Here is a 15,723-nt window from a genome sequence, read left to right as displayed (position 1 = left end):
CTCTGTGACTTGGTCCTTTCTCCCTTTGAACAAACCCTTTTAAATGGATTGCCTTGGATATGGGTGAGAATCAATCAGGAAGGTCATCCTAAGCAAATTCTCCGTTAGTATACACTCTGACACCCTGACAACCTGCTTGCCACAAGGTACAAATATACTCTCCCCTTATGAGAAGCATGATAATATTTGCAGAAATTGAAGCATTTGTATTTTTGGAGGAACAAAAAGAAAGTGCTATTGTTTGATATTTTGTATTTAAAACTGAACTTTCTCAAGAGTTGAAAAAATTCCTTACTTCATTCCACCTCAAAGGGATTGGGTCATTTTGTCTATTGGCAGAATTGAGACTAGGACCAGGCACCTTGACTTTTAGCCTCATTACATTGATGCCTATGTCATTGCATTTTAGCAATGACCCACCAAAAACATTTCTCTCTAACTAATAGCTAAATATCCCTGATTTGCCCTCTCGGGCCAGGAAAATTAACTCCACATGTGAGGTATTGGCGGTGAACTATTAATGTCCACTTATACCTGACTAATCAACTATTGTCTGTCCTCTGGAACTCACTTTCATTGTTATCTATTTATGTCATCAGAAAATATTGAATATTAGAAAAGTAGAAAAAGAATTATGATTAAAGATGGAAACTATTTTGCTCCTGAAATTTTTAAACCAAAGTAATGGTCTGTGTTCTTTTTTATGAATAGACTATTCACAGAATATAAGTTTATTTTTTTTAGTAACCTTTTTTTTTGTTCTGGAAAGTAAAAAATGGTGTGTTACACAGTTCTGCAACCAAGTTGGCTCATTGTAAGTGTATATTGACTTTTTATGTATAATGTGGAACCAATAAAAAATAACAGACTGAAGTTGCTTGTAATCATGGGTGTTGGCCATTTAAAAAAGCTTCATGCATATGGTAACTGGCAACTTGAAAGTGTCATGAACTGAAAATGTAAACCATATAAAGTGAGAGAAAAAGAGAGAAACTGTAAGGAAACTGAGTGGTAAATGTGTTCATCTTCATCTAAGCAGAATCATTATTTATAATCAATAAATAATACCTTTCCCTTTTCCAATCAGGACAGCAGCAAAATGTATACAACGCACATTTCCTATTTGGAAATCTACAACGAATGTGGTTATGATCTTTTGGATCCAAGACATGAAGCCTCCAGTTTGGAAGATTTGCCGTGAGTAGCAGAACAACAAAGAATGGAGAGAAATTACTTTCAGATGTTCTCTTCAATTGTTTTCTTTGAAATTTTGTATGTTTCTGGTCTCAATCATAATTAGCAAATACTGGATAACCAAATTTTTTTGTAATATAATGGATATTTTTTTCAGTTATGACAAATGGACAGTAGTGATGGGAACTAAAATTGCCTGAAACTCATTTCTTGGGAAAATCTCTTTTGGAGTTGGCAGAAGAGAGTGCAATGAATTTTCTCTAAGACTGGGTGCTTAGAGGATTGATGGGATATGACAGTACTACTTTCTTCCTGCCACATGAAACCCTGTTGCTCCTCTAATTGTGGCCTTTTTCTGAGAAGAAGGTATTCAAATTAGAGTTCAAGCAGCAGTAAGAGAATCTGAGACAGAAAATAACATTTTTACGTTTTCCTCAAATGCTTCTCTACTATGGTTAATGCTAACTTTGGCAATCATTTGATCAGATTGGCACTGATTGTTTCATGACTGAAATTTAAATAGCGTCTTCAAAGTTTATCTAATAATGGAGCAAGTTACCCTGCCAGCATTTATATAACATTGCTCAATGCTTGTTTGAATATCTGCCTATATTAGACATATATTAATTGGTAACTGTTCATATACTTTTGTTCAGACATCTTCGTATATCAGAAGTAGCCTATAGCCAAGAAAATGTATTTTTATATTCTTATTAAAAACTCTAGTTTAGAAATACATATTCATTCTCTACCAAAAAGATTAACAATCAGTTGATTATTATAATTTGCAAAGAAATTAAGAAGACATAATAAAGAAAATAAGTTATACTGTTTATACCACCTTTATATGTATTCTTCCTTTAATGTTGGTTGAGAATTTTTGCATATCATCTCTTTTATGCTTCAAATATTTATGAGAGGGACTTAAGAAATGGTACTGTTAGTTATACTCTAAATATTTGTATAAGAATTAAGAGAAAGGAAAGATTCCTGAATCCATACAAGAAAATGGGCTTAATAGAACTATTAGCAGTAAGTTTACAAAAAAAGTAAAACTCTTCACCTAGGAAGGATAGGAACAACATTAAAGATATGAAGGTGTGGTTGGAAAGTAAGCATATTGAGGAGTGCTATGGTCTGAATGTTTGTTACTCTTGCCACCCCAAAACTCATATGTTGAAACCTAATCACCATGAAGATGGTATTAGGAAGCGTGGCCTTTGAGGAGGTGATTAGGTCAAGAAGGTAGAGCCCTCATGAATAGAATTAGTTTCCTTGTAAAATATGCACATGAGACTTGTTTCATTCCTTCTACCATACTGAGGACACCAGCAAGAAGTCAGAAGTCTGTAACCTGAAAGAGGGTCCTCACCAGAACCTGACCATACTGGCACCTTGATCTCGTACTTGCCAGCCTTCAGAACAGTGAGGAATAAATTTGTGTTGTTTATAAAGCCACCCAATTTATGGTATTTTGTTATAGCCTGAATGGACTAGGACAAAGAGTTGTTGGAAATAAAAGCAGAAGGGCCAACTGAAGCCTATTTTTGGAGAGACTTGAATGACAGGCTTTTAGTGTGAGATTGAGCTTTATTCCAAAAAGTGTCTTAGTTTTCTAGCCTCTAGTCTAACCAGCATACCTCCAGGCTAAATCTTGCTTCAAATTGCTTTTAGCAAGTAACATGTACACCTAAGAGTTTGAAGGCTGTTAACAATAATCCAGGAATTAAGAACTTCAATATGATGAACATGGAGGAGGAGAGAGGAATTGAAGATATGCAAAGAAGTGAAATAAAATAACTTGATTATATCCAGCACCTTGGATGTGATGTAATTTGAAAAGAAATGTGAATCATAGAAGGTTGGTGTACTCTTCGTTTTCCTAACTGAGGAGATGAAGCCCAGAGAGGTGTGACTTGGCCAGTGTTTCAAAACTTGGTTAATGTTAGAACAAAGATTAAAAACCAGATATTCTCGCTCTCATGGCAGAGTAGCAAAAAGAGCTTCAAAAGAAAATTTTTGGTTTTTTTTTTTTTGGTTGTTGTTGTTGAGATGGAGTCTCACTCTGTCGCCCAGGCTAGAGTGCAGTGGCGCTATCTCAGCTCACTGCAAGCTCCGCCTCCCGGGTTCCCGCCATTCTCCTGCCTCAGCCTCCGAAGTAGCTGGGACTACAGGCGCCCGCCACCAGGCCTGGCTAATTTTTTGTATTTTTAGTAGAGACGGGGTTTCACCTTGTTAGCCAGGATGGTCTCGATTTCCTGACATCGTGATCCGCCTGCCTCAGCCTCCCAAAGTGCTGGAATTAACAGACATGAGCCACCGTGCCCCGCCAAGCTTCAAAATTTTTATAGTGGGGCCTAGAGAATTAAGGAGTCATTGACTTAAAAGGAGATTTCCATTAGAAAGTCTGATTGAGTGATGATAATAAATTTTACATAGATAAGTTTGCTGTCTAAGGATGTCATACTAGGTGTTTATATTTACAATAAATTCCTCAGAGGTAGGAAGTATGCCTTACTTGGTTTAGTAGTCTCTCTACTGCCTAAGCCAGAATAAGTCCTTAATAACTTTTAAAAATTATTTGTTGAATTGAAACTGTGAAGTAGACATTTTGAAATGAGAGTGTAGAGGGAGAAGAACAGAGCATGAGCTCTTTTCATCTGAATCTAAGCGACATGGTTTGGTGCAGCCTAACAATGGGAAGAGCTAGGAATGAGAAAAGTCCATCGAACTCTTAAGAGAGGTAACGTAATATATAGAAAAAAATGTACTTGATGAAAAGTCAGGAAATTTGGGTTCCAGTCCCAGTCCTACAGTCTTAGGTAAATTATTTCATTTTTCTGGATTTCTCTATTTATAGAATGTGAGCATTGGATTAAGTAATATTTAACCATCTTTCAGCCTCCAATGTCAAGAGTTAAAAAGACTGGTGACCTTCACAGGAGACAACTTAGTTGTTGAGTTTTCTATCCTTCACAAAAGAAGAAAAAGTGATTTCAATATTTTCAAATGGGCTTCTTTTAGAAAAGAGCAAGCCTCTTGAGAGCAAGCACAATGCCTTAGTCCACCCTGTGTCCTCCACGTTTCTCAGCATGACTGGCATTCAGCCGTCATTCTCAATGCTGGTCAGATCGTCTCCAGAGATGTTGCTAGCTTTCATCTTCAACGACTTCCCCTCCTTTAGTAGCTTTGTCCTCTTGTTGGAGAGTTCACTGACTCACGTTAGAAGTGACTTCAGTTATAAAACAGTTGTTTTCAAGAAACTTCCACACACATACACAAAAGTGGTCTAAAACAGTTCTTCTTCTTCTCACATTTTGGACTGTAATTACATGATGACAAATACCATTAAAATAAAAATGTCATTAAGAAAGAAGAGTCCCATATCCAAGTCAATAGTCTATTACTTTGAATATATTCACTACTATAAAATTTTAGAACAATTCAAGAATTGGATAGCCCTTTGCTGTGGAGATAATGAGATTTGACTGGTATTGAATCTGCTAGTTTTCTGAGGGCCTTAGAAAAGTTTGCCTTTTACTAAGATGATAAAATAATTATTTTTAATGAATTTTTTTGCTGTACTTGGATTACATTAAGCATATGTGCTATTAATTACACACTCTTGAACTGGGGCATACTATAACTCTGAAATTCTAGCTGTCTGGTTGACTGATTTCATTGTTATGAGCTGAAATGTCTCAAACACTTTGAATGCCTTCTAAACATAGTAGGCAAAATGTCTGTTGACCTTGGTCCCCACTTGTAGTCATCCATTTGAGGGACAATGGCAATATACCCATTTTATCTCTTTTGCATTCTTACACTAGGCTTAACTATATAAAATCAAACTCAGGGTCATGTTGGTGCTGCACAATAATAGCCATCAGTAACAGCTTCCTTACCATTGAGTGACACAGCATCCCCAAGTATCATCTGTGAGACGCTCTTTTTATATACACTCTGCCTTTTCTTTTTTTTTTTTTTTTTTTTTTTTTTTTTTTTTACATTCTAAGGTGTACCACTTGTCTGCTCTTGCAGAACTTTTGCCTATAAACTGTCTGTGGATTTTGTATATATTATGTCAGGGCACTAAACTAAAGTCATTTGCTTTTTTGCAAATGTTGCTGGTCATTTGTTTAGTAAATATGAGAAATACATCTAAATTAACAATCAAAAATGATTATCCAAACTTAACCAAGATGAAATACATTGTTGTTCAATAACTATTATAGAAATTGAACTCATAATTTTATAAGTTTTACAAAATGAAATCTTTAGGCCTAAATGGTTTCATTGGAAAATCTACCAAATATTTAAAGAAGAATTAATACCAATTTTACATAATGCCTTTCAGGAAATAGAAGAGAGAACAATTCCCAGGTTATTCTATGAGTCTAGTATTGCTCTGATACCAAAACCAGGCAAAAATTGTACAAAAAACAAACAAACAAAAACTACAGACTGATATCTCTCATGAACATAGTTCAAAAATCCTCAACAAAATATTGGCAATTGAATCAAAAAATGTATAAAATGAATACTGTATCATGACCAAGTGAGATTAATTCTAGATTGCAAAGCTAGTTCAACATTTGAAAAGCAATCAGTGTAATCCACAGGCTAAAGAATAAAAATTATATGAAGCTCAGAAATAGTATTTAACACCCATTCTTGATAGAAATCTCAACAAGTTAGAAATAAGGAGAATCACCTCAATTTGTTAAAGAGTATCTACAAAATCCTACAATAACAAATATGTAATGGTGAAAGACTGAATGTTTTCTTCCTAAGATCAGAAACAATGCAACAATGTCCACTCTCACCACTCTTCTTCAATATAGTATGGAAATACTAGCCACTGCAGTAAAAGAAAAACAAGAAATAAAAGACATACATATTGTCTACTAAAATATCCCAAAGAATTTGCAGTCTCTTCTGAAAAAAAAAGAAGCAGAGGGAACACGTTCTAACTCATTCAGTGAGCCCAGCATTACGCAAACACCAAAAGCAGACAAATGCATTATAAGAAAGGAAAACTCAGGCTAATATCTCTTGTGACCACACATGCAAAAATCTTCAACAAAATATTAGTAAATTATATTCAAAAATGTATAAAAAGAATTCTATACTGCAGCCAAGTGAGATTTATTGAAGGTATGTAAGACTAGTTCAACATTCAAAAATCAATTAATGTAGTCCATGGCATGAACAGTCTAAAGAATAAAAGTCATATTATATCAATAGATGCAGAAAAAATATTTAACAAAATCCAACATCCTCTCATGATACTCTCAGGAAACTAGAAATGGAGGAAATGTTCTCAACTTGATAAAGAATATCTATAAAATGCCAGTAGGTAACATTATATATAATGATGAGAAGCTAGATGCTTTCTCCCAAGATCAGGAACAAGGCAAGGATGTCCCTCTCACCACTCTGATTCAACATTGTACTGGAATTCCTAGCCAATGCAATAATACAGGAAAAAGAAATTAAAGTTATTGAGAAGAAAGAAATACAACTGTCTTTGTTGACAGATGATATGATTATCTATGTAGAACATCTCAAAGAATTGACAAATTCCTGGAACTCATAAGTGATTATGGCAAGGTTGCAGAATACAAGGTTAATGTACAAAAGTCAATTGTTTTCCTACATACCAACAATAAATAATTGGAATTTGAAATGTAAAACACAATACTGCCTACCTTCGCATCAAAAAAATGAAATACTTATGTATAAATCTGACAAGATATGTACATGATCTATATGAGGAAAACTGCAAAGCTGATAAAATAAATCAAAGAATATCTAAATAAAAAAATATTCCATGTTCATGGATAAGAAGATTCAATATTGTTAAGATGTCAGTTCTTTCTCACTTGATTTGTAGATAAAGTATAGATCAATTTAATCTAAAGCAAATTCCTAGTAAATTATTTTGTAGATGTCAACATAATGACTATAAATTTTACAGGAAAGGCAAAATATCCACAATAGCCAATGCAATACAGAAGAACAAAGTCAAAAGACTGACATCACCCAACTGCAAGACATACTATAAAGATAGTAATTAAGGCAGTATGATAATGGCAAGAGAACTGACAAATGTATCAATGGAACAGAATAGAGAGCCCAGAAATAGACCCTTAAAAATATAGTCAACTGATTTTTGACAAAGAAGCAAAAGCAATTCAATGGAAAGGGGATAGGCTTTTTTATAATTAGTACTGGAGCAACTGGATATGCACACATGAAAAGAATGAATCTAGACATGGACCTTATACCTTTCACAAAATTAACTTGAAATGAGTCATAGACCAGAATGTACCATGCAAAACTATAAGTCTTCTAGAAGATAACATAGGAGAAAATCCAGATGACCTTGGGTTTGCCAATGAGTTTTTAGATGCAACACCAAAAGCATGACCAGTGAAAGAAAAAAATTATAAGTTGAACTTTATTAAAATTAAAACTTCTGTTCTGTGAAAGGCACTGTTAAGAAAATGAAAAGACAAGTCACGGGCTGGGAGAAATTAATTACCAAACACATATCTGATAAAGATACAAATATACAAATAATTTTTATATCTGAAATATACAAAGAATTTTAAAAGCTCAACAATAAGAAAATAAATGCACCAATTTTTAAAATGGGCAAAATATCTGAACAGCCACTTCACTGAAGAAGATACACATATGGCAAATAGTGTATGAAAAGAAGCTCAACATCACCTGTCATTAGGGAATTGCAAATTAAAACAGTGATATACCACTACTTACAAATTAGACTGGCTAAAATCTAAAATACTAACACCAAATGCTGGCAAGGATGTGGAGCAACGGGAACTCATTCATTGCTGGTGGGAATGCGGAATGATACGACCACCTTGGAAGACAAATTGGCAGTTTCTTAGAAAATTAAACATACTTTTACCATACAATCCAGCTACTGCACGCCTAGGTTTTTACCGAAATGAGTTGAAAACTTATGTCTACACAAAAACTTTCCCACAAATACATATAGCAGTCTTATTCATAATTGCTAAACATTGGAAGGAACCAAGATGTTCCTCAATAGGTTAACAGATAAACTATAGTACATCCATATAGGGGAATATTATTTGTCAATGAAAAGAAATTAGCTATTAAGCCACAAAAAGACATGGAGGAAATGTAAATGCATATTGCTAAGTGCAAAAGTTAGCATGAAAGTCTACATACTATATGATTCAAACTATATGGCATTCTGGAAAAGGCAAAACTGTAGAGACTGTGAAATGATCAGTGATTGTTAGAGGTTGAGGGAGAGGGGTAGAAGAATAAGTAGGTGAAGCACAGGGGGTTTCTGGGTGGTGAAATTGTTCTATATGATAGTGTAATGGTGAGCACATGATGTAACACATTTGTCAAAACCCACAGAATTTACAATAAAAAGAATGAACCCTGATGTAAACTATAGGCTTTAGTTAATAAGATGACAACAAAAAGGAATGAACTATTGAGACAATCAACAACTTGGATGAATCTCCAGGGAAATATGTTGAGTAAAAAAAGCCAATCCCAAAAGGTTTACATGCTGTATGATTCCAGTTGGTGAACAGATTAGTGGATACAGGATTAGGGAGGGGAGGGGAATGGTTGGACAAGGTCAACACAAAGGAGCCTTGTGATGATGCAGTGTTCTGTGTCTTCAAGTGGCTCTGAATACACAAAGCTACCCATGTGATAAAATTGCATAGAACTAAATGCACACACAGACACACACAAGGGAACATAAGCAAAATTGGGGAAATTACACAGAATTAAATATTAAATGCACACACAAACACATGCAAGTGAATACAAGCACAACTGGGAAAGTTGCATAGAACTAAAATTATACACACACACATACACATAAATGAGTACAAGCAAAACTGGAAAAATCTGAATAAGATTGGTAGATTGGATTGCCAGTGTCCTGGTTGTGATATTTTAATGCTATAGTTTTGTAAGATGTTACCATTGGGAAAAACTGGGTAATGGGTGTATGAGATTTCCCTGAATTATTTCCTATAGCTATATGTGAATCTACAATTATCTCAAAAGGTTTAATTTAAAAAGTAATTGGCTATATATTTGTATATAGACATACATATGCATATACACACATATGTGTATTAAACCTATTCTGTATTTAGAAATTTTTTAGTGTTTCAAATGAAAATAGAAATTCTATTTTTGAAAGCTTCTTATGTCACATGCTATAAAAGGAATATAGTTAGAATCTAAGTTTGTCTCATGAAGTAAAACAGGATAACTGTTGGTCTTAGCTGTAGAGAAAATAGTCACCTTACTTTAGTATAATTTTAGTATTCCTAAATAGGGAAGCATATTCAATTTAAGATTCTACGATTGTCATGGTTATTACTATAAAAAGGAGCCAGTAAACTCCAACATTCAGTATTGAAATCTTGGCTGTGTTGTATTTTTTGAATAATTTGTCATCAAAGGGGAAAATGTCTCCAAATGTTACATTTAAGTCACCACATTTCTAATACCTACTGGATAGAAAACACTGCTAAGTGATGCAGGAGTTATAAAAAAATTAATGCACAGTCTCTGCTCTCATGGCTTACAGTCTAGTCATGTGAATTCATTCATGTATTCAGCAAACATTTGTTGAGACCCAACTTTGTTCCAGACATTGTGGTAGGCACCATGTTTGCTAACGTAGTCCCTGTTTCCCTGGAACTCATAGCAGAGAGGATAAAGCTAGTATAAAATAGCATAAGGTGGAATATGAAAATCATTGTAAGAGAGCCAAAAAAAAAAAAAAAATGACAAGAGCTCACAGGAGAAAGAAATCACATCAATGCAAGAGATCAGGCAAAGATTCATAGGGAAGATGGCAGATGAAATCATCCTTGAGGGAAGGGGTAGGACTTGGGGCAGTGCAGTGTCGCTTTTGTGTGGAAGCAAAGATAGAGAAGTTGAAGCATAGGGCTTGTTCTGTGACAGTAGACCTGTTTGACTGGAACCCAGTAAGGGAGTAGGCAGGAGCATTAAGACTGGCAAGGTATAAATGCAAGGATTTGGCAGGCAAGGTGTAGCCCATGGAGATTTTGATTCCAGGACATAGCATAATTGGAACTGCCTTTTAGGAAGAAAAATCAGTTAGTAATGTATAGGACTGGAATGAGGTGGACAAGAGTCAGAGCATTGTGGGAAGTTACTAGGACTACTTAGGTGACAGCGGGAGTAAAAAACAAAGGAACAAAATTGGAAGGCATCATAATCCAGTGGCTTGAAATTTAACTAAGTGTAAGAATCACCTGGGATGATTGTTAAAAATGCTAATTCCTGGCTTCCATCCCCAGAAAATTCACATATGGTTGAATAAACATCCCAGGTGATTCTAATGCAGGAGGTTTGCCTTAATCCCTTCCCTCATCCACCTAGGGGAAGTTGTTTTCTGAAATACCAGGAAAATCTCTCCAAAGAGGATAGCGAATCAGTATTTATTGAGCACTTATTTTATGACAGTTTTTATGCTAAAGACTGTGCATACATTATCTCATTTAAGGAAGTAGGTATTATAATCCATGTTTTATGGTTGACACAACTAAGGTTCACAGAGATTGTGTGATGTTTCCCCAAGATTTCATGTCTGCTAAGAGCTAGAACCAGGATATTAACCCTGTTCCATTAAACATCAGAGCTGGGGGTGCTGATGTTCTTTCCTAAGAGATCCATGTCATATCCCAGTATTCCACCTGAACTCTGAGCAGACTGCGGTTTCTAGGTTTCTTTAGGCCTCTGGAGCCACTTGTGTCGGTCCGAGTGAGCCAAAGCTTGTCCATTTCAGCCGCATCTGGTGCTTGTCAGACTCTCTGCAAAAGTCTGAAAGTAAATGTTCTTGGCCTCAAAGGGCTCTGGTTCTAATAGAACAGACTCATAAACTGATCATTTCAGTTGTGCATAGTAAGTGACAAAATGCCCTAGATTCTGTGGGGGCAGAAGAGAGGAAACTGATTTCAACCTGGGGGTTCAGAGAAGACTGGAGTAGACTCCACCACATTATGGTCTCCGACCTCAGCTGGGCCCTCAGCCTGCTGAGCAACACATTGAGGTGCCTGGTGCTTTTTGTTCCCATCCTCACAATGATTTTATCAGATGTTCATCTCTTTGGTCAACTACTCCCTGCCCCAAATCTCTTTGAAACCCATTGTATCCCTATCTCAGAAAGAATATGGAAACTGTCAAACATTAATTTCCCCAACTTCCTGCCTGTCACCCTTTTTCTCACTTACCTACTTTCCTCTAGTCTCAGGAGCTCTGTCCTTTTGGAAGCCAGTCATCCCCCGTACACTTTGGACCGTCCTTGCATCAGGCCTAAACCTGTTTTGTTTGGCCTACACATTTTGTGTTTAAAATGTTTTTACTTAGTGCTTTTAGATAAGGCATACATCCTTCGGTTCCTACTACTACCTTTTGCATTACATGTTTCATTTGTGTTATTTTTTTCTGGCTTCTATGGGGATTTTAGGGGACTCCTAGGCCTATAAGCATAGATCTCAAAGTTAAAGCTAACTCCAGTCTTTTCTTAAATTGAGTTAATTACTGACACAGCTGGAATGGCAGCCTCTTGAGGAGTTGGGGGTGCTTTCCTGTAGGATGATATGAGTAACTAGTGACCAGTGATGTTAACTCCTACTCTATGTCTTGGCCAGGGACTGTGTACCTTGAGAACTGAAACACTGCCAGTGATCATGATGAAGGGAATAGAAAGCCCTTCTAGCCTGAAAATGACATAATTCCACACAAAGTCTAGCCCAACCTACTAGAGTAATAACAAGGGGGAAAGCTTTCTTCCTCTACTCTCAATAGCCAGTTGAAGGAGATTGTTCTCAATATCAGAAATGTCTTAGACAATTAGGAGGTTTTCTTAGTCAGCTTGGGTTGCCATAACAAAATACCATGGACTGGGTAACTTAAACAACAGACACTTACTTCTCACAGTTCTGGAGGCTGGGAAGTCCAAGAGCAAGGTGCTGGCAGATTTGGTGTCTGGTGAGGGCTATCTTCCTAGCTTGCAGACTGTTGCCTTCTCACCTGGTGGGAAGAGAGAGAGAGAGCTCTTGTTATAAGGATACTAATACCATCATGTGATTGGGACCCCACCCTCCTGACTCATTTAAACCAAATTACCTCTCAAAAGCCCCACCTCTAAATATCATCACATTGGGAGTTAGGACTTCAACATATGAATTTGAAGGGGACACAAACATTTAGTCCATATAATAGGAATGTTGGCTTTCACCAACCATTGCCTGATAAGTGACGCATAGATAGATGGGAAGAAACAGCTTCAGTGTTTTCACTCGTATATCTGGAATGTAGAAATATATCTGTGATATTTAGAGATTTTAGTGACATGAGATTAATTAATGACAGGAAAAACACTGTCACCTCAGTCTATTCCATTTTCCTTGTACTTTGTGTATAAACAAATGCATACACTTTCTTCAGCCATTAAGAGGTGAAATACACATTCTAAACTGTATATTAGTATGGATTTGTTTTGCTTTGACATATTTTCCTGTTAGTCTCCACAATTGCTTTATGAATTGATTTATTCTGATAGGACGTCATTTTCAGAGTCTATTCTCAATTTTCAGGATATAAAGTAAAACCTTGGGATTATTTGAACAGTTTTGAATGATTCTAAGCTTGCTTAATCACTTTATTCTGTTCTTTAGAAAAATGTACAGGATTTAGAAACACATCTATTATAGCTCAACTAATAGAGAAAAAAATTATTACAACCTTTTGAGAGTGTTAATACCATGTATACCAACAATTTACCATATTGCAAGAATCTCAATTAGCTCTTTTGAGTTTAATTTATATTATAAAGAATTTAAGGGCCGGGCGCGGTGGCTCAAGCCTGTAATCCTAGCACTTTGGGAGGCCGAGACGGGTGGATCACGAGGTCAGGAGATCGAGACCATCCTGGCTAACCTGGTGAAACCCCGTCTCTACTAAAAAATACAAAAAAACTAGCCGGGCGAGGTGGCGGGCACCTGTAGTCCCAGCTACTCGGGAGGCTGAGGCAGGAGAATGGCGTAAACCCAGGAGGCGGAGCTTGCAGTGAGCTGAGATCCGGCCACTGCACTCCAGCCTGGGCGACAGAGGGGGAACCCCGTCTCCTCAAAAAAAAAAAAAAAAAAAAAGAATTTAAGCTGTATTCGTCTCTTCCGTTAACTTACCATTTAGTTGGAAAATGGAATATACACATGAAACACCTGAAGAGGCTTCTGCACCACACTCGACTTTCCCACTAATAATGTATGTACATGCGAAAAGAGCATACACAAGATTTAGAGCTGCAGTCGTCTCCTAAAAGGAGCTCACTTCAGCCAGTTGTTTCCTGTCACTACCTACTCAGGCCACTTTTAACACTCCCATCTCTGCTCCCACAACCCTCAATGGTTTCTTATTTTTCTGACGTATGGCAAGTTCTGACTGAGCCAAGAGCTGACAGTGCTGCGGAGGTGGGAGCAGAGCTGAGCTGGTCTGAGAGAGGGGACACATGGGAAGAACCTTTAGAATGAAGTCTAGGTGAGGGAAGTGAAGAGATTACATCAGTCGGCTGGAGCAGTTGTCTGGGTCAGGTGATGAAGGTCACAGGCAGTATATTAATCTCCCTGCTCTGGAACTTCCATAGCAGTTAGCCTATGTGTGATTCTGCAGTTAATTGTAATTGGCTTTGTGTTTTTATATTGAATTCTAAGGTAGTTGAAGATGTTCTACAAAATGAAAGTTAGTTACTGTGAAACAGATAAGACTGATGGTATTCAGACCAACTGGCCAGCTATTATCTATTAGTATTTATCTAACTCAATCTAAGAAGCAAGCTCTAGGAATAATCCATTTAGAAAAATAATGGCTAAATAGATCTCTTTTACAATAGAAAAAGAAGGTAAAATGCTCAGGAAATGTTCAAGAACTTTGTGAACAAGACAGTACGTTTTTCTGTGAAAGTAAAAGAAGACTTGAAAATAGATAATTATTAATCTGTTTCTGAGTGTGCAGTATGAATATCTAAAAGGGGTATCCTCATATTAATGCACAGGTTCAATGACATTCCAAACAAAATCACAGAGGCTTTAAAGAACATATATATGATTCCAGAGTTTATCTGAAAGGATAGACAACCAAGAAGAACAAAGAAATTTTCAAAAAGTAGAGAAGTGAGATAAAATTAATGACACTATCTGTTCAAATTAAGTAAAAATTCTAATAATGAAACCATGTTATACTAATTCTAAATTAAATAGACGAAGAAAAGCAAACAGACTAACCCAGAATCATATTCTATACCATGTAATCATTTAATGTAGGTAGAGGGAAGAATTCTTCAGTCACCAGTACTGGACATTTGTGTTAGTAAATTAACAACTGCAGATAGTAGCAGCCTAACTTACAATGGCTTAAGCAAATAGTCTGTTCCTTGCCACACCCCAAGCCTCACCTCTCCCACACCACCGCACCTTAAAGATTCTAAAAATAGGCAGGGAGGGTTGCTGTGGAAGCTCCAGGATGCCTTCAGGGCTTCCTTCCATCAGTCTGCACAGCCATTCTTAGTGGGCAGCTTTAGTCATCATGCAAAATGGCTGCCTTACCTCCAGCATCTCGTGCACATTTCTGGAAGGAAACAGGCACCTGCTGCCTGAGGCTGCTCATGTTCAGGAAGCTCCATCCAATGACTTTCACTTCTTTGTCACTGACCAGAATTTTGTGATCTGGGCAGCCCTAGTTGCAAGAGAGTCTGGGAAAGTCTAGTGTTTTTAAATAATTCCCTGAACAAAATTAAAGCCTAATAGTTAGGGAGAAGGGGAGGACAGATCCCATACAGGCAGCCTGCATCATGACCCACACAATCATTGATGGAGAGGAAAAAATCCATTTAGAGCCCTCATTTCATTCCATCAACTCATATCCCAAAAGAGTAAAAGAAAAGTGAATTTTTATATACTCTGTTAATTTGGAAGGACTTTAAGCTTAAAAATGACAGAAATAAAAGATTCATACATTATAACAGTTTACACTTTTATATGTTAAAACAAAATTTCTAATACGTCAAAGTTAAAAAGCAAGCACATATAAAATTTGCATAATAAATATAAGAAACAAAAGGTTTTATATATAAAGAGCTCATGCATTTAAGTACCCCAAATAAGTAGACAAAAGACAAAACAAACAGATGGAAATAGGTTCAATTTCTTTCTTTTTTTTTGAGCTGGATTTTCACTTTTGTTGCTCAGGCTGGAGTGCAGTGGTGTGATCTTGGCTCTGTGCAACCTCCACCTCTGGGTTCCAGCGATTCTCCTGCCTCAGCCTCCCAAGTAGCTGGGATTACAGGCGCCCACCACCACACCCGGCTAATTTTTGGAATTTTTAATAGAGATGGGGTTTCACCATGTTGGCCAGGCTGATCTCGAACTCCTGACCTCAGGTGATCCACCTGCCTCGGCCTCC

At 36.6% G+C, this 15,723-nt stretch overlaps 1 protein-coding gene across 4 annotated transcripts in view; it reads left to right on the top strand.

Annotated features, from left to right (window-relative positions):
• The window catches only part of KIF6 (kinesin family member 6), a 378,196-nt gene that overhangs the window by 88,566 nt on the left and 273,907 nt on the right, over positions 1–15,723 (top strand). For all 4 annotated transcript variants that reach the window (XM_009205064.3, XM_017957846.2, XM_009205067.4 and 1 more), the window contains one exon: positions 1,088–1,197. In XM_009205064.3, the coding sequence (XP_009203328.2) occupies positions 1,088–1,197 (110 nt within the window). The remainder of the gene's footprint in view (positions 1–1,087; positions 1,198–15,723) is intronic.

This window comes from Papio anubis, chromosome 6, assembly GCF_008728515.1.
Source record: "Papio anubis isolate 15944 chromosome 6, Panubis1.0, whole genome shotgun sequence".
Classification (NCBI taxonomy): domain Eukaryota; kingdom Metazoa; phylum Chordata; class Mammalia; order Primates; family Cercopithecidae; genus Papio; species Papio anubis.
This window is presented reverse-complemented; position numbering and strand designations above follow the sequence as displayed.